General features: G+C 40.1%; 1 protein-coding gene across 2 annotated transcripts in view; it reads right to left on the reverse strand.

Annotated features, from left to right (window-relative positions):
• Positions 1–1436: 1436 nt before the first annotated feature.
• The window catches only part of DCP1A (decapping mRNA 1A), a 35569-nt gene continuing 16647 nt past the window's right edge, over positions 1437–20358 (reverse strand). Inside the window, exons 5-10 of one of the 2 annotated variants that reach the window (XM_081848892.1) lie at positions 18887–19010; positions 15168–15278; positions 11618–12367; positions 10625–10681; positions 9593–9811; positions 1437–6120 (exon numbers count right to left, since the gene is read on the reverse strand). In XM_081848892.1, coding sequence (XP_081705018.1) covers positions 6040–6120; positions 9593–9811; positions 10625–10681; positions 11618–12367; positions 15168–15278; positions 18887–19010 — 1342 coding nt within the window. In that variant the 3' untranslated portion in view covers positions 1437–6039. Of the gene's footprint in view, positions 6121–9592; positions 9812–10615; positions 10682–11617; positions 12368–15167; positions 15279–18886; positions 19011–20358 lie in introns of both variants that reach the window. The other variant, XM_081848891.1, reaches the window with a different exon arrangement.

Raw genomic sequence — 20358 nt, forward strand, 5'->3', positions numbered from 1 at the left:
GATCCAAATGGGATGTAGCTAAGCTGCGTGTGTCACACTGGCCAAATACATCTCAAGGAACGAATGCATCTGGTGCACTAGCCTTAACTGTGCAAATGCACTCCTAGCCACCGTAGAGACATGGGCATCCATGCTTAGGGCTGAGTCCAGGAGCATTACATAGGGATTGTTCCAGGACCCTGTGTACATAAGTGGAATCGCATAAAGTGGAGAGCACCCTCTATATGCCTATTTCCCCCTGCTCTTCAGCTCTATCTCACGCTCTCTCTCCACTCCAGACCAAATTAAGAGTTTGGAGTTGAAGCTCTGGGGCTGCCTGGAGGCCCCGTGGAAAAGCGGCAGCTGCTGCTGCTGTGCTACCCCGTGCATCGGCTGTTCGGTGGGGAGCCTGAGCGGCTTAAACAAAGCCACACTAAGCCTCTTTGGGACTTCTTCTGCCCTCAGTGACATCCTCTTTAGGCTCCAGGGATGCTATGGTTCCATTTACTTACTGTATTGGCCTGAATATAACCCTCTTTCCCCCCCAAATTCTGACCATGACAAGTTAAAGTGTGGCTTATATTCGTGACCTTATGGTATGCAGCCAGGAGTGTGGGGCAAGCAGCACCAGGAGCATGGCAAAACAGCGCCCGCCCCGTGCGTAGTCCCCCGTCCTCTCCCCCAAGGTCAGGAAGGGAGAGAGTGAGGAAGGGGAAGGGCCACCGGCAACACAACATGGCTCCACCCCCCCCAGCATGCACCCAGGAGCAGTGAGGAATGGAGCGGCTTATGTTCGGGTATTTTCATTTCCTCCCCCCCCTCCAATTTTAAAGGTGTGGCTTTATATTCAGGCCAATATGCTATTTCTCAGCACTGTGCATATGTGCGGTCATGTACAAGTATAACACACGTAAGTAGGGGGATGCTTGTATTCAGGTTACATCTTCATCAACTTGAATGAAACAGTTAATTTCAGAAGACATCCTGGCTTTTTAAAGATGCTGAGCCTGTCAGGTGAATGTCTTACACCATCTCCAATGATGTGTTCTCCTTAGCTTCTTCCCCCAATTTCATAATTGTATATTCCCTGGGTAAGTGTGGCATCAGATGTTCGTATAGCATATGTTAAAGGTTTATATTAAAGTGTTAAAGCAAACGAAAAGGAACACAGATGCAAGAATCTAGGGTTGCATTCAATGTTAGTCCACATACAGTACCTCCATTGAAGTTAATGGGCACGACTAACTCAGATCCATTAATTTCAATGGGTCTACTCAATGTTAGTTGGCTACAATCCCAAGAGTCACATTTTTGTGTTAAAGTACCGATACATCTGGTTTTTGAAGACGGTACCCAATTATCAAACCTTCATAAAAGCTTTCAACAGCTCTCCTAAGCTGGACTCCCTTTTCAAAAGGTGAACTGCCACCAAGAAGATATCAGGACAGACCAGAACATTTGTCTTTGAAGTTTTATTACAAAAATATATCTGCAAACATACAAAATTTTCAATGAAAAATGCTTATTCTTAAACATTTATGCAATAACTTAATATTTGCCAGTATAATAAGATGGCACAAATTACATACCCATATACTGAAATGTTAATGAAGCATTATGGTGACAGTTTTAAAAGTTGCTCAAATGCTAGTGGGCACAATCCAGGCCACCACAGGTGCAGCGCCAATATGTAGAGGATTCCAACAAGTTCAATATATATCAGCTCCCAATACCCCCACCTATATATGTGCGCAGAAGGATGAATAACTTCAACCAAGCAGTCATGGACTACGAATATGAATGAGACGCGCGTACAAAAGTTCCATTCCTCTTCCTATCGGTCTCTTGTACTTCCTATGTGCCCACAAAAAATGGGGAAACAGGGCTCTATTGATCCTCTGGGAATCATTCAGGTGTGAATGCTGTGCCTGTGGAACAGGACCATGCCCATTGTTTTCCTAAAGTAATCACTTAAAATCCAAAAGATCGGAAGCACCTCAAACTCTTGATATGCATGCGAGTGCAAATTAAAGCGCTAAACCCAAACACTGAGTGTAGTGTGCATTTTTAACAGAGAACCACCATGTGCCCACAATGTTAAATTGGTACAAAAACAAACCACAGGGGGAATATTATTGCAAATGTTTCCCACTTAAAGTGAAGATATTGCACCTTTAACATGTTCACGAAAGATGTCCAAAACTGAGGTGAAATATATATTGCACACATTCCTCTTTTTTAAGATATGCTTAAGAAGCAACTCATGTAAGCCAACAAGAGGTGGCTGGGTTTTTGTGTCAGACCACTCCACATTAAATATATTTCCTGGAAAGTTCCACACTAATTATACCCGTGCCTAAACATGGCATTGGTGGAATGCCCTAAATTCAAGCAAAAGAGAACTATGGGGGTGGGGTGGGGGAGATACAATTTAGTATGCCTGAAACATGATTATACTCTCTGGCTTAGATCCAAAGTTCCAGGGAGTGAAATGTCACTCTCAGAAGATGGAAACTCTTCCTTTCTACCAAAACTACTCTGGAGGGCTGAGGAACCTTCCAGAAAACTGAAGCGGCATGTGGGGAGGCAAGGAGGAAGTGGGGATCTGCAAGATCACCTTCCCCCTTTCCTTCAGCAACATTTGTCTCTTCCACAGAATGAGCTTTTCTGTTCATGGAAGAAATGTTGAATGCAACCCCATGTCAGAATAAGACATGCTTTTACTTGTCATACTGTCATATTGTGCCTTAGCTCTTAGCAGACTGTTAACATTTTGCTGGGTGGGTCACAAATACAGAGTTGCTAGGCACATTTTTAACAAAACAATGTTAATGCAACAGAACAAAACAGCAATGAGTTCTTATTGAGTAAGCTGCTTGTTTTAAAGTCACTTTTGGATGGACAAATATTAAGCAATTTTTAATAAAATGCTGCATATAGGCAGCGAAAAAAACACATGCTTAAGATACTGAATATTGATTTTAGGACAGTCTAAAATCATACGTTTGCTTGTGGGAAATAATACCTTTCTAAAATATAAGCTTGAAAAGAATGGCCCAAGTCGGTTAGCTATGTACTTGTTACTGTTACATGCAGGTAAGAATAAAATGTTTCATTATAGCTCTAAACTTCTACAAGAGATTAAAAGACCAAATCGCACTGAGAACAGAACTATTGTAATAATTCAACTTAAGGAACTTAATTCCATTAATTCCAATAGGTTTACTCTGAGTATGATTACTGTTGGATATGACCGTATGTAATCAGGCTAAAGCTGTCCAGTGATTTCTGCATTTTGTAAGCATCTGTGATTTTTACCTTGCAGCAGAGTTTTGTTTTTCAAAGCAATTCTTAAAATGTTTGGTTTTGTTTCGTTTGTTAACTTCTCACGCTGCAATAAGCAATAAAAGCAGAATGCTGCTTTGTATTGCTTAGCTTGCCTGTGACCTCCCAGCTTGAGCCTGCTACATACACAAATGTTGTTAACGACGTGTGTAAGATCCTAGGTTAATGCAAATCTACTGACAAAAAAAAAGAGATTCAACTTTCTTCTAGCTAAGGGAATTCTCTTTGGAAGCAGAGAACTATTTATTGATGCTGCACATACTTCTATCAGTTGAGAACTCTGACCTGCCAAGCTACCAGATGAGGTTTCTAGGGAATTATAATGCAAAATAGTAAACAGGAGGACGAAGTGTACTGGGACAAATACAGCGATGCTGTCTGAAGCAAAACTCTCTCTCACTAACCCCTTGAAGTCACAAAACCGTAATGGTACATTCAATATAAGGGAACCCTTTATAGCAGGGGTAGCCAACGTGTCCCCCAGATGTTGGATTACTATCCCCCTCAGCCCTACCCAGTATGGTCAGTGGTCAGGGAGTTGCAGTTCAACATCTGGAGAGAACCACACTGGCTACTTCCGTTTCATTTCCACAGATATTTGGATACAATGCTTACTTTGACCATTGTGACCAAGTTCAGCTCAATATCGTTATTCCTCCAATATTATGCTTATGGCTAAGAAGGTTTTCTTCTTTCCATACACAATAATTAAGGACTGTTCTTGAGTCTTTATTATCTACAAACACAGCATTATATAAATTTGGTTCAGGGGGTATGGCTAATACAGCCACTTAAAATAAACTGAAGAGTACTGCAGTGGCTTGATTTCTGCTCCGTCCCCCGGAAAAAGCTTAATACAGAATAATTCTGTTTAAATAAGCAAGCATGTTTTTCTTGGTGCACATACATCGGTGTGCTATCAAAGGTCCAGCATTTAAGTAGAGCTCTCATGTTTCCTTAAAAAAAAAAAAAAAAAAGGCCTAGAAAGCCTGAAAAGAAGCATTTGAGTTTTACCATTAAAGCCAAAACATTAGTTGAATATGCATATCACTACTAACATATTTCCCTGAATTCTGCACATATATCTGATATAAAAACTATGTTTGCAACTAGAAACACTGAGTTCAAAGGCCGAAGAGGTTCTCTCAAAAGGCAGATTTTGCTAAACATAAAAACACCTACTTAAAATCACTCAAAATGAAGTACATATTTTGATTTTTTTAAAATCCAACACGCTATATATCAAAACACTGATTTGTGGTGGAATCATAATTAAAGCTTGGTAGATGAATTACAGATAGTATCTGCACCTTGAAGGAATCATCGTTACATTTAAATTTTAAGAGCAACAGGTACATTCTAATTCAGGACCTTTTCCATTGCAAACTCTACCAAAAGAAGGGGGCCTTTATAAGATCCTGGCTGTGCTTTTTATGAAGCCCTACTCATTTCAGTGGGTTGCACAGGAAACTGATTGTAGCACATGGATCCTCCATTCCAGCAATGCTTCGACAAATAAGCAGTGTGTGTTGATCGGTTAAAAGGATTACAAAATTACCTTTCACAATATAAAACAAAGACCTTCTACTAAAAAACAAAAACCACCCCATCCTTTTAATATTAGTATTGCTTGAACATATTGAGATTTATGTTACACTAGAGTATTGCTAGCTACTATCACATGCCATAATGAAATAAATACAAGTCAAGGAGAGACCGATAGCAGCATATAAAACAACAAGGAGATCAGAGCAACTTCCTTTGGGAAGAAGTTTGATCTTTACAGTGGTAATGAAATCTTAACCTTCTATGAGAACTCACAAAAACCTGCAAATGGAGGGAAAATATGGGGAGAAGAGCAGACTGCATTTGTTGTTTATGTCCCCATTTTTAAACACCAAAAACGAAATTATACACACTTCTCTGGGTTCCTTCCCATCTATGCTACAGGCAAACCTCCAAAATTTGCATTAAGCCTGGAAAGGACAATAAGGGGACCACAATGATGTTCCATCCATTTCTGTTTAAAAATTATTTGCTTGAAAATAGTATCATTAACAAAATATAAGAACACTGCAAGTATTGTTAAAGGGGTATTTCATAATCTACCTTCATTTTGCCTTAGTAAAACATAGGGATGCATAAGCCAGCACTGCATATAAAGGGAGTCAGTTTGATGGTCAATACCATGCTGAGTCCATCCAGCTCTAAGGCTAAAAGACCCCCAGCATTTTTAACAGTGCTTTCCACTGTTTCCTTCCAAACCCTAAAATTACATTCTGTATTCCATCCACGGCTCTTTAAATCAGAAGTTAGCTTCACAACTTGTTATCTTTACTCAACTGCCAAAGATGGCTTAGGCCACATTCACCCTAATTATTTAGATGTATGTACCAGAGGAAGAAAAATCAAAACAGTTTTTCATATTACTCTAAACCCACTCAAAAATAATGTGCTGTTAAACATGAAGACCATTTTCTGCATACAGAAATAAAAGCCTGCTGGTGATTGGTCACAGTGAAACCTAGATCACTTCTGAGAACATTAGTTACGCAATTTTAAGGGACAAGGTCTCCTTAATTTAACAAAACTCCTTACTTTAACAAAACTTAAAACTCAACTAAAAACAACCTTTAAAAATATTAACAGTTTCACAGAAGAGGCATAATTGTTTCTGAAACAATTAGGTGGTAAGTTGAACTGTATTTACTTCAGTTATAGTTTGATGCTGTCCGTATTCTTGGTCAAGACTTGTAAATAAACTTCATGAAGCGTACTAAGAAAATTCGCATCGTTCTGAAGGAAAGAGAGGGGGGAACCATAATTAAACCAACAACAGGAATAATTCATTACTTTTTCCTACCCAATTCATTATTCTACACCTATTAACAAAACCTGTAAGTTTAGGAGTTGGGTAGGAGGCATGAAGGAGGAAGTTTAATAAAGCTATACAGTGGTACCTAGGGTTACATACACTTCAGGTTACATACGCTTCAGGTTACAGACTCAACTAACCCAGAAATAGTACCTTGGGTTAAGAACTTTGCTTCAGGATGAGAACAGAAATCATGCTCCGATGGTGCGGCGGCAGCAGGAGGCCCCATTAGCTAAAGTGGTGTTTCAGGTTAAGAACAGTTTCAGGTTAAGAACGGACCTCCGGAACGAATTAAGTACTTAACCCAAGGTACCACTGTAGTATCAATGATATATAGCTCAGAAATATCACTGAGCATATACAGTGGTATCTCTGTCCTGACCTTATGGGATAAATGTAAGTGCCCAATTCAGTGCTCAAGGCTATTCCAGTGTAACTTGGTAACACTATCAAAATTCATTTGGGCTGTTTAGATTGTTTTCAACCTGAGGAAGCAGTATGGATTTTAAAATGAATTCTTTCTACATTAAAGCCGGATCAATCTTATTTACAAGGGTACACTACTTGAAACCTTTTAGAAGGGTGCTTGCAAAGCAACTAAGATAAGAAAAGGTAAAGTGAATGCGGAAGTACAGAGAAACAAAGAGAAGTGACGAAAACGAGTGACAGGGGAGTATTATGAATTAACAAATCCATGTTAAGTCTCAAAGTGAAAGCTAATTAGGGAAACCTGCATAAGTGAATGCAACTGTACAAGAAGAATCTGAATTAGTATAGCAAGCACACTCTTAAAGACAAGAAGGCTCATTTGTTTTGGATGATAACTAAGAACCAGACAGGAATGAAATAAAAAGTCAGTATCTGCATATGTAGGATTTTACCTGCCTTGAGGTCTGGATCACTATACTTTTCCATTTAGTCTCTTCCTGCATTTTGGGTATAGCCTGGGTTGAGTTAGGCAGGGCATTTTCACTATCTGACCTCCATGGACCAGCTGAGCTGGCATCATCATCATCATTGCCCAGGCCTCTACAAATCTACCTATACGCATGGCCTGGGACTTTCAGTGTTCCCATCATGTGAATTTGCACCTCAAATTAAACATCAACAACAACAAACATCCTGTCAGTTATTCGTATTTCTGGTTCTTCATTGAAAAAAGATACCTTTGTGTACTAGGTGGGCAATTCTAAGCCAATATATTCATGAAAATTAGCCAAACATAAAAGATGTGACCATTCGGTATTTTATGGCCTTATTCTAATGGGAATGTGAACCTAAAGTGCCATTTAGAAGGGTGAGGGCCTTTTGTAATGCCACAACAGAGGAATCACCTCCCAGAAAAGGCTCACCTCTCACCTATTTTAATATCTTTCCATAGTAAAAAAATCCTCTCTTATTCTCTTAAGAATCAGCTATATTAATTCATTTATATCTACATTTAATGGAAACTTGGAACATGGTTTTAGTGAGGATGTGTAGTGGCTCTCCATTACCGTTTTATTACTTGACTTTTAGCCTCTGCTCCAGCTGTTTTGTGTTACAGGGATTCTGTGCTGTCATTTGACTGGTGTTTTATTTGGACTGGTGTTTTAAATTGTTTTATTCATTCATCACTTAAAGAACTCTAGTTATAATAAATGTAACAGTCAGATGAGCTATGCATTTTGGATCTACATATAGCTTATGGAACATTGTAGCACTATTCTTTAATACTCCTCCACTGAAGGGAAGCGGAGTTTAATAATAATATTATCAACTGTTAACCAGGTCAGACATACACAAAGCAGAGAGCTGACTAAAGGTCAGAAACAGCATTTGTGAAGGTTTAAGACAACACAAAGCACATTCTCAAGATCACTGAAAGTGCGGCATGATTTTAATTACAAAGTAAAATTGCTGACAGTTGACCTCTGTTCAAAGGGGCTCTTCTCCCCTCCATTCACAGTCAGCAAGTCTCTTTGTTTCACTTGCGGTTCTGACAGGGGAAAAGAAACAGCAGGTTGTGCAGAAAAAAAACTACAAAGAAACAAAACAGAAGCCACAAAGCTGATTATGTGACCCGAGTACAGGCCCATTTTATTCCTAACAATTCTATTACCAAAACACTAATTTCTGTGTCCTGTTATTGTTAGATCTGTACTCTGTATGCAAGACTTACTGATATCAATATAGAAAGAACTAGAGAGCCCTGATGTAGCACAAAGGTTTGTGACCCTGGTGATGACAAAAAGGTCAAAACAATCCTCTTAATGTAAGCCTGTCCTAGGTGCAAGATCTCTCTTTGTGATTCACTGGATTTATTGGCACATTTGCAAAGCAGCCTTGCAGCTGAAGCCAATACATAACTAAAAAAACAATTTTTCAAGTCAGCCAGTGTGCTTTTGCTGACTAAATACGAGCGTCAATGAATTCTCAAATATTTCATAACAGAATAAACTGAGAATGGCCAAGCCACTTGGAACTTCTAATGAACAAACTCCTGTGGTAAAGCAGGTTGATTTGTGATCTCCAACTACACCTTTGTAACCTATTTTGCTAAAGGTTTTCATGTATAAAGTCAAACATCTTCCATCTTTATTTTTCCCATCCTTCTGAACTTACAGATTAGATTCACTCAAAAGAAGTGAACTAAGGGAAGGTCAAGCAGTTCTTTAAAATGCAGACAGCATGTATTTCTTCCTCTGATTGTGAACAATTTGGACAGTTCAAAAATCAGAACCCTCTACGTGCCCAACACATTTCAGGTGCCATGGCCACAGCAGACTTTAAAAACAAAATTTGCCACTTGGGAGGTCCTGATTATCCACTTTCCCCCTTCAGCTGTTATCATTTGGCTTAGAAATATGAACTCCAAATATTTCTGAATCAGTCCTGAAGTGCATACCTCTTGCCTCAAAATCCTTAGGTAGAGAGATACAGCCATACCTCCTTTTGCGTCTGGGATCTGTTCAACGAAAGACCCTCGACAAAGTGCCGCTCTGCGCATGTGCAGAAGTGTGATTTAGTGCTTCTGCACGTGTGTGAGCAGCAAACCCGGAAGCAACCCGTTCCGGTACTTCTGGGTTTGCCATGGATATTCGACAAAATGGACCCTAAACGGGGAGGACTCAGAACGAGTGTACTGGGAGAGTTGTCCTTGGTAGATGACACTTACGTTAGCATATTTAATAATAAATTGTGTTATTTAACTGAATTAACAATTCTCATGTTTTTAAGGTTATCAATATCATTACTACTTAAAATACTGCTAACAGTTCTCTAGTTGCTGCTTTTATTGCTAAATGATCTAATACACCTATCAGTGTTATTCCTCCTAACCTTCTTTATGGTACCCACTTATAATCAGCACTTTATTCTGAATCAAGAGTCCAAATGAGTCACTGACTGTACCTTTATTAGATATATTAAGGTTTCTTGAAGCTGAGATCTAGTAAGAACTGTCGGAGGTAATGCTGGAACATCTACTGCTCCAAGAGTGAGAGGAGAAGAGGAACCAACTTTGTTTTCGATGTCGGAGGACTTCATAGCTGACTGTTGGAACACACTAGGTGACAAGAGGACTGAAGGTGCCATTGTGGTTGTAGCTGCAGCAAACTGTGGGGAAGCAACCTGCAAAAACAAGAAATCAAATGAGATGGGGATGATTTTTTCCCTCATTTTTAAAGAACTATCTAAATATATTAAAGACTCTTCTGATATTACCTTTCTGGTACTGTTTGAAGTCCCAGTTAAAATAGCGGGAACCAGTGATGTAGCTCCTTGGCACACCGGCAAAAGAAGCGGCTGCTTCACTGGCTCTTATGTGACCTGGGCGCTTCCAACATTATACAAGCTGCAGGGACTTGCATGCAGAAATGAAGCGGCTTAAGTTGAAAGGGCCTCACAAAAGCTATGGATGCTAACAGTAACCAGTGTGACCAACCTGGATCACAACGCCGTTCAGGAAATAATTAATAAACCCAAATTTTTATTCTGGCATACTGATGTGGTAGCTCAAAGAGAACTCTGTAGCAATTTACAATAATATGGATAGCAGTACAATTGTTGATGCCTTCTTGGACTCTTTGTACCAGCATATAAACTCGATCTTACAAAGAAATGAGAGATTACTAAAATGTGCTCTGGAAAAATTGGGCACTTTTATAGAGAGCAGCCAATTGCATTATTGTTTTATGAGCTACAAGGGAAAGGATTGTTGGCTAGGCATATTTCAGTTCTTGCAAGACCAGGAGGTCTCCAGAAGGAGTATACTAGTAAAGGAGAACTAGGTCATCCTAATTAATGGATAGGGATCAGGATTCAAGACACATTGGGTTGTCAGCCTGGATGGAACCAGGTTTTGTTGAGAATTGGCCTTTGCACAAATCCAGACAGGGAAAGACACTCTGGTGATGCAAGGATTTAAATACATACTTGGCTTGCCTTTGACAAAGCTTTGGGGTGTGAAAATGTTTCAAGCTCCTTGCTTTGCTGTGCAACCTACAATTTTAAAGAAAGAAATACGTAGTATCTGAACAATCCAGCATTCTTCTTACATTTCCCCTTTTAAAAAATGCATACACATGCTATTGCTTCATTTGTTAAATAAGATACCTAAGGTAACCTATTATAAGAGTTCGCAACCAAAATTGTCAGTTACATACTGTACTACTCCTCACTGCAAGGTTGCTTGGAAAGGTGAGACTTGGTCTTCCAGATTCAAGCACAGTTCTCTGACCATCTAGTCTCTACTGACATAATCAACAAATACTGTTTCGGCCGGATACAGAATTTCATCTGTATTGGACCAAAGTGTTCTGATCAATACATCACTTTTAAAGAAAAACACTGAAAACCCAACATTGTTAAAAAATAACTAACTGCCTAGCCAGAACAACGTTATAAAGCACACCTTACAAGACTAGTATCCAATACAAACGTCCAATTCACCCATTGGCAAGAAAGAAATTGTGTTGGCACTTTCATCAAATAACATTGGGTAATAACATGAGAACCGCTGCTAACAGCACTAACCTACCAATGCTTTTACAATCAACCTTATTGCTAAAGAAATCTACATATATTAATTTACTAGGAGCAGCAACCCCTGCTCATTTTGCTCGCCCAAGCCATGCACCTCTGTTTCCCCCCCCCCTCACAGCTCGCCTAGGCAGCTCCCCAGCAATTGTCCTGCTCTGCTGCCACTTCCCTCCATGGCCTTCCATGCTGATGAGGCTGGAATAGCAAAAGCCATGAGAGGCGTGCAGTGGCAGCAGAGCAGGACAGCTGATGGGAAGCTGGTCTTCTGCAGCTCACCTGGGCTGCACTCCAACTGCTTGCTCCACCCACTTGCCTCCATACTTGGGCCTGCTTCTCTATTGTGAACAGCAATGTGATAACACTCTAACCATTTTATTATACACTAGGAGAACTGACCTGAACAGGTGGAATTGCTTTACCAGTCAGGGCTTGTTTGGTGTGGGATTCTTTGAAACGATCTGGGGTCGCCAGCTGGCTAGCGGCAGAAGAAGAGTTAGACGCTACTGGCGCTTTATTTGCCGACTGCTGCATAACATCATGTTGTGGGGTCAACCTGAGTTTTTGAAGGAGATCCGTATTTGCAAGCGGCATGTTCGAAGCGCTTTCTGTACTGGTTGCAGCCAAAGATGTTAAGAATTGGTTCTGACTGGGAGTGATGTTCTGCGGACCGTGGTTCATATCAGACGGCTGCTGATTCACAAGCGGAGACATTTGCTTGGCAGCCTGCTGCATAACTTGCAGCATGTTATTGTTTGTGCTGCCGCTCTGAAGCATTTGCACACAGGGAGCTTCTGTGGCCAGAGTGGAATTAAGGTTAGGGCTTAGCTGTACGGCATAGTTTGAAGCTTTATTCACTTCAGGTTGTGGGGCAGAAGGTGAGGCAATCAGTAAGGGCGGCATACACTCCTGTGGCAATAAGGTACAAGAATTACTTTTGAAGCTTGAGCCATCCAGTTTCCCCAGAGGCTGATGGATCACTGTCGACTGCTCAAATGAAAAAGGAAGGAGCAAATTGTGCTCTCTGCATGAGGAGTCAGGCTTCTTGGTTCTCTCTGGATTAGAGTAGGAAACTGTACTGTGTTCCTTTGGAAATGACGTTCCAAATAACTCTTCCACTGTTAGGTGTTTTGGTATGGATGAGCACGGCTAGAAATAGAGAAAAAAAGAACAACCAGAAGCTCAGCTTAAAAGTCTCCAGTAAATCAGAGGTAGTGTGTAGAATTTAAAAGAGAACAGCTTGCTAAAAGTTGTGAAGCCATGCAAAAAACACATTACGGGCCATAGGTTTTATCAACAATATTTTTATACTTATGTGGCACAATATGCTTGTATATCACGATGAAACAATATACGCTAACAACCAATTCTTGGAATCCCAATTGTAAGAGTTTGTTTTCCTACTGCTTTTCATTGTCTTTAAAATTGCAAAGCATTTTAATCTGCAAATACCTTTAAGGAGAGAATATTTATCAGGAGACTTAAAAAAATGATGGGAGCCGTAAGCAGACTTGCCCCAAGAAGCTATTTATTTTCATACTCCTTCACCCATTCTGCACAGATATTGCCATCCTATCTCATGGCAGTCCAAATGATACTTCAAAGAATTATCAGTTTCGCCTCACAAATAAGAACTATCAGTACTTATTTGTGAGGCGAAACTGATAATTCTGGTAGTTCTTATTTGTAAAGATTGCAAACTATAATAGATAAGTGCAAAAAAGGAGTTTAAAGTAGAAATAAGCTCTGCACATGGGCATAGGAAGGAATGAGCTGCTAGAAGGCCAACAAAAGAGTATTGGGTTACTTTGCATGGCATGGTGTGTTACTGTACATAAGGCAGGGCTCCAGCATGGAGGAGAAATGGGGTTGTGTGTTATTACTGCAAGGATGTATTTGCTCCCTTTGCACAGAAGCAAATATTGCTTTCTATGGAAGCCGCCCAGAGTGGCTGGGGAGGCCCAGCCAGATGGGCGGGGTATAAATAATAAATTATTATTATTATATTATTATTATGGTGAGAAAATTAGCTCCCTGCCACTTTCAGAACTGCAAAACTCATTTATATCATAATTTTTTTGGAAGCCGTTTCATAATACAATATAATAAAAGACAAACGAATCTAAATGAAAAGAAAAAGAAATAGCAACGTCCTCTCTCAAATAGATCTTAGCCCTTGTCTCACAGAGAATGGGGTTGACCCTTCCAGTTAACTCCTGAGAGATTCCCTTTCTTCCCTTCTCTGCCTCTCACACAGGGTCCTTCACCAGCCACCCATTACCTTCCATGTTTGTATAATCCCAATAATGGCCCAGAATAGAAGACACCAAAAAGGAAGGAAGGGAGGGAGAGAAGAGAATAATAAACGGAAAAAAGGTGGTGGAGAAAGAGAAATAAAAAGGATGGGGAAAACTCCTGTGATCTAGAAGAGTAACATTTTAGAATCTTACAGCACTGGTTCACTTTAATCTTCAATTCCATACTAATAATTGGGACTATGCACCCCAAACCCCATTAAGAGCCAAAAAGGCAGATAAGACTACTACTGATCAACTGCATCAATTTAAAAATTGAAACATCCAACATCCTCCTTGTAGATCTGTGAAAAACCCTCAGTGGCTTCAGTAAGACAAAATGGCCCTAAAACCCCATTTCTAGAAGACTCTCCAAGATTAAATTGTGCACCACTCCTTTTCCTCCATTAGATGGCACTATTAGCAGGCACAAGAGGTACAAGACCTGCTCATCTCATTTCTTGCAACCAATTTTCTGTATTAGTATACAGTATCTTTCTTGGCTATCTGTCTCACTTCTTAGCCAAAGCTCCTGTTTAGTTGACTAATATGCCTTACGATGTCCGATGAGGGCCAAAAGCTGGCCTAGGTGGTCAGACTTCCCTACTGTTGCTGTCAAAGCAACCTACAGAAGGGGCAGAATCCAATGGGCGCTGCCCCATGTTTAGACATACAACAGAGTCATGAATGCTGCACTCACGGTTCTCACATTCTTCTTTCTAAGCTTAAAGCACCATGGAAAAGAAAAGTTCTAGTCTAGCCTGTTTCTCTTGTGTTAGGAACTCTTGTTGTTTTTAAAGCAGCAGGGGAAGCTTGAGATCACGCCACCTGAGGCGGCCCCAACAAATATAATATGTGATTATTCAGCAGGTGTACTTCAACACAGAGGTCATCTATACCTTTAAAATGAAGACCCAGGGGTTGTTTCCAATGCTGTCCCTTCTGTACACAAAAGGCTCTTTGATCCAGCAGAAGAGGGAGGGGGTTGGGGGTTTCTGTTTGTTTTGTTTTTGGCAAGTGATTTTCCATGTTGTTCTGGAGGGTCTCCAGAGGGAAATCAGTGAAAATTATTTCCCACCCCCTTCTGTTTATAGAAGCCTCTGCTGGATCCAAACAGCTGCCTATGAACAGCACTGAATGCAATCTACAGAACACCATGTTCTGGTTAGAAGGACCTATAAACTCATAATGGTTGTTTCTTACTGGTGGCTCTGCACTGATGTTAAGCACTTCCACTTGCACAAAACATGGCCCCCAATTTTACTGATCCCTCCTACCCAGGACAAGTCCCCTATGCCCCTCAAAAGAGGACCCTCTGAAACACTATGGGATATAGCACAGAGGGCATCAATTGTTGGGGGGAACTGGTGAAAATGGGGTGCCTTGGCTCTCAGTACTACCATTGGATACAACCAGTGCTTTTTTCCTTTAAAAATGTTAAGGAGTACTCTCATTTTGACTCAAGAAAAACACCATTTTATAGTTAAAATCAGGAAGAATAAATATAGTAAATGGATAAAAGGACAAAGATTCACAAAATGTTTAGCAGTATGCGCCCCCCTAGAAAAAAAGCACTGGATGCAACCCCATGATCCATTTATTATAAAGGTAACAAAACAGTACAGTAGTGTCACAGTGCTTTAAAATGAACATACATGGTCTTGCATTTGTAACATTGATGATCCATGCTCTGAAATCTCTGTATTTTCCGTCTTTGTGGGATTTGTACTTGGTTGTGTCCAACTAATGAGGTCACTCTTCTGATTCTAGAAAATAAAATGCATTATTGTTTTTAATTCCCACTCAGACGTGTTCATTTTCCGCACCCCTCTATAAACCTCCCAGGAAGATCTTTTCCCCGCCTGCTCTTCTTCTCTCTGAACTTTATGCTTTTCACAACATACTATCTATTCAATATTGTGGTTATCGCATTGCACAATCCTATGATAGTTCTGCCAGTGTCATGCTAAAGGCACAACTTGATCAGAAGCTGATTAAACATCATGGCCAGCATCACCCAGCTTCAACCCAAACAGTTCTCCCAGCTGTTGTCAGCTAGACACGAATGCATGACTCAGGCCATTTGGGTCACCCAAATGAATGGAGAAGATACAGAATGTCTACGCAACAGAGTTTTTAAACATCTCTTACAGCTATACAACCGGGTGCACGTCCTCTAAAAGGGTAGATGTGCTTACACTTGTGAAAATACACACCAAGGTGCACACAGAACAATTATAAAATTAGCTAGAACAGTCATGAGTCCAGCATGTTTCCAGGCATTAGGCAAATGTACTAACAGCACTAAAATAAAGTGATGATTCAGCTTCATGGTTCAAGAGACCTGCCAGTTTAAATCTTTTGAGTGTGCCATTTATGATGCAGTCAACAGAGCTGAAGTTGACAGTCTTTGCTGCTGTTGGAGAAAAAATTCAGTCGATATATTACCTTACGCAAAGTTTTCCCCCAAGTATAAGCTTCAAGCTTCATGAGCTGACCATCAACACAAGGAAGTTAAGCCGACTGTAGCAAGCTGCAAACATGGCCAGCAATGGAAACCCGCCACATCACTACAACTTTGCATAAATATGTAAAGATTTACTTTATCTTACAGATTTAAAATTCATAAAATAGATTGACAATACCCCGTCTGCCGTGTCTCTGCCTCCCCCCCCCCCAATTTCCTGCACTTTTAGTGCGGCTAACATTTTGGTAAGGAATTTAAGCCCAATTTCATTGTTTATAAACGCGATCCCAAAGTATCGTTGCTTGTTTAAGGCCAGGTTACAAAAAGTGTTATAATCTTTCTGAAGAGGGAGGGGGAAAGTAAGCTATTTAAAAAAAAGAATCCACCCACTAACCAAACTAATTCATTTTCACATCGGACTGGATGCAGAGAGTACATGAAAGATTAAGCTGGTTTAGAATCCTATATTAAATCACTCAGGCAGTTACAAAGCTCTTTTCTCACTCCTGGCTACCCATTCTCATGCCGACTCTCTGCCCATCACATGTGGGCTGCACAGCAGGATTATTTTATGATCCATCTGGACTGTACTAGGCAGATTTTTCTATAAAATGCAAATTCATCTATAATTATTATAGACTCAAGATAATTGGCAAGGAATTAGTAAGAGGAATGACATAAAAACATACACATGCTTGAAAAAGCATGCAATTAAAAGAATTAGGAGCAATAATGTGTAAGACACATGACACAGCAACAGAAAGAACCCACAACTAAACAACATAAAACACTAATTCAATTTATACCAGGAGTTTATTTCTAAAGCTTCCCTCTCATTTCTTTCATTAAACAGGTACTTTACAGATCTGCATATTTAGAAGCATCACCTCTGCAAACCAAATTGGATAGCTGTGGTTTAGGGCACATTTCAATAGTTGGAGGAGTTATGCAAAGTATGTGCAAGAATGTGGAGTCAAGAGTCCCTGTCTCCCACAGATGGAAGAGGCAGCATTATAATGAATTCAACCTGCCCTGAGTGTACAGAATGGTGTATACATTTAATCAAGTGATTCAATTCAGGCTGTCCAAGCTATTCATATTAGACCCCAAGAGAAAAGATGGCATGCAGATTTAGACAGAAAGTTAGCTTACAATGACGTTTACAAGACAGACAAGTAGACATATTTTCCAGAATGGTTCACATGATTAAGATTGCCAAATTATTTCTGGGCTTCTCCTTTGTCTTTAACAGCATGGAAAGCAGAAAATAAGGAGGTGAAGGTTTTCTTTATTCCATTATGTAGATACAGTAATAATAATGTTAATGTCTCAATGTTGTTGAATTGTGTTGAGAAATCCCATGAACAGCGTTGTGGCCACAAAACATTCCACACATGAAGAGGGGGAGGGGGGAGTATTTTCAATGACCTCTCCTTCCTCCCGTCACTCCCTGAAAGGTGTACTCTAGCACTAGGGGACCCTTCAGAAAAGTGTGGCAGGTGGTGAATAAGGCTTCATGGGAAAATTGCCATAAGTCATCTTCTCATCCATGAATGGGAACTCCTGGTGGATCCAAGCCTCTTTCAAAAAATGGAAGGAGATACTCTGGACCCAACTCATTGAAACTGCTCCTTTTCTTAATTTATTCTACTCCACCACCTTAAAAAAATCAAAATCAATGAGTACTTGCTAATTCTTTCGTCTCTTATTACCTCTAGTCCTGCCTGATTCATTTAACATCTCTCCTTGAGTAGGGAGGGAACAAGATGGGTGGGGGCTGGAAGTAGATGAGACGTACACGGTGCACACGTTCTGAAGGACTGGACACCCCACCCCAGGCGAGTTGGAGGGATGGTGGGGAGACTGCCATAGTTAATAGAACCTAGGCAGTAATGGATGTGTGGTTGCAATGCAATTAAGAAGGCACAGGGTGAGCTAGACAACTCTAAATTATATAGATAGATTACTACCGAAGGTGAAGGTTGGGAAGGCATTAAACTTAGAACGAAGAAATTTAAACTGATCAGATGTAAAATACTAAGGCAAAACCATATTTGCATGTTTAACTCACATAACTATGCCCCTTCTCCCAAATAAAACAGAAGCTTGAGGAAAAAATCTCTCTCTCTCATTGTTTCTCCTTATAAGTTTTCAGTCAATACTGTCAGAGCCAAGACAGATTATGTCGCCATTATTTTATAAACCATGACAGGCTACTGTTTTCGTTTTTAAAAGGTACAGCAACTTATTCTAGCTTGGATAAACACCAATGTGTCTAAAATTGGTATTCCAGGATAGATGAAAGCCCTTAGCCATTTGCTTCATGATTCAACATGCCCTGAGGCATTGTAATATTGCCATGCACTGCCTATGATGATTCACTGCTCACTCTTTCTCCTTCAGCAAGTTTGGGTAAGGAGAAAGAAAACAGACTGTATTATAGTACTGAAAACTGTAAGGAAAGTTTCTAGAGTGTGAAGTTGTGCTAGGGGGATACTAAAATACAGGCAACTTTGTTGTTGCCCAATCTTCCAGGACTTTTAGTAATATAATCAAGTTTGCACAGAAGGAACATGAACCTTAAGTAATAGTATGCAATACCTCCATTGACATTTATCTCAGCTTCCAGAAAGGCAGCCATTTGAGACTGAAATTAAATTTCAATAGCCTAATTATGTACAGTGACACACAAAAATTACATTAATGGAAATCCAGTTATTCTCAGAAAAACAAGGCAGGAAAGCCCCATTTTGCCAGTGCTTACTATTAGAAAAAGAAAAGAGAATGAATGGAAATCCTTGAGGGATAACCATCCAACAGCAAAGGTACACCAAGTTTATTTTGGCTCCCACTAAAATATGTAATGCAAGCCTGACCTCTGATTTCTAATACAGATACTTTCCTTACCTGTTCATATTCAACCTTAGCTTTGCTAAGCATCTCTAGGATATCAGTGCATCCATTAATCCTGCTGACACTTCTTCTGTCCTGGAACAGCAGCTGGGACCTCTGAGCTTCTTCTTGCACTACTCTATGATAGAGGGGGGAAACAGCATATGATTAGATTTTATTAAAAATGTACAGCAAAACACACCATTCACTATAGAAGCAGTTTGTTTCATATTTTGAACTGAATACATGCTGCATGAATTCTGTGCACATCTTAACCCCAACAGAGCTATACGTTCTAAACCTGAATTTTATAATTTCAATTCATTGCTGGCTTCTACTTCCCAAAACTGGCAGGGTTTTGTACAGTGGTTATGTATAGCATTTAGATAACCTAACAGTAAAGCCATGTAAATGGGAGCAAGTAATACTGTAAACCAACACCTATGATTCCACTGATTATGACCAAGTTAGGCCATTTTCAAGGTAGTAGAAGGAGTAAATGTACTTTCTAAAAAAAAAAAGCAGATCACTTACACAAACAGAAAGCTTTCGCGCATTTGAAGGAATTTTGAATTTGGGCTACTTGTAAATGTGCTCAGTCACCAAGACTCCCCAGTTCACTTTTCATGTGAACATTTCCCACTTTTGTAGACAATATATACAGTGCAAAATACAGAAGCAGCCCATCAAAAAACAACACCAGGAGATTCCTCTATAAAATCCTTTATTAGCCACTACTCCAAAATGTTTTATTGTCAAACAATAGAGCCCAGTTTATAATGACATTTTTTGGCACAAATTATCACAGGAAGCTCTAAGTGCATTATGGGAATAGCCTGATTCTCATCAGCTGGATGGCGTGTTTGTGTGCAAAATTCTGTATAATAAAGAATAAGATTAGAGGGAAAGAAATACAAATGATATAGTCTAGTCACTGAGAGGTATGTCTGATCCCTTCATGGCCTATTTTCAAGTGCACACTTGCAGACTATTTTATTTCAACTTGCATTTTTAGTCAGAGCCTTTTAAAGGTTTGTTTTGCTTCTGTTTTGCAATATGCTGTGCAAGTGGATTATATTGTCACATTTATTTTGTTTTAAATAAAAGATGGGATATCAATTTTGTGTGTGTGTGTTTTTTTAAAGGAGACTATTATTTTACCATAACCACTCTCACTGGTCCAGAGCAGGAACATTGGTAGAAATTTAAAGGATCAGGGCACAAGCCCATGACCCAAATATGAATTACATAGGAGCCATCTCCAGGGGGCCGTGGGCTCCCACAGTAACGACTTGTGGAGGCTGAGCCACCTCAAAGTCAATGAGAAAAGCCAGCAGGCAGCAGTGGTGCTGCCTCTGAGGCAGAGAAGCAGTTCAGCTCCGTCCTTGCAGCCAGTGAGCACAGCATCCTTTTCCAGGGCGTGGGGCTCGGACGTGGAGGCAGAGTCTCTCTGCCTCCGAGTCTGAGCCTCTCCCCACAGAAAACAG

This window comes from Podarcis erhardii (assembly GCF_964252035.2).
Source record: "Podarcis erhardii genome assembly, chromosome: 2".
NCBI classification, from domain to species: Eukaryota; Metazoa; Chordata; class Lepidosauria; order Squamata; family Lacertidae; genus Podarcis; species Podarcis erhardii.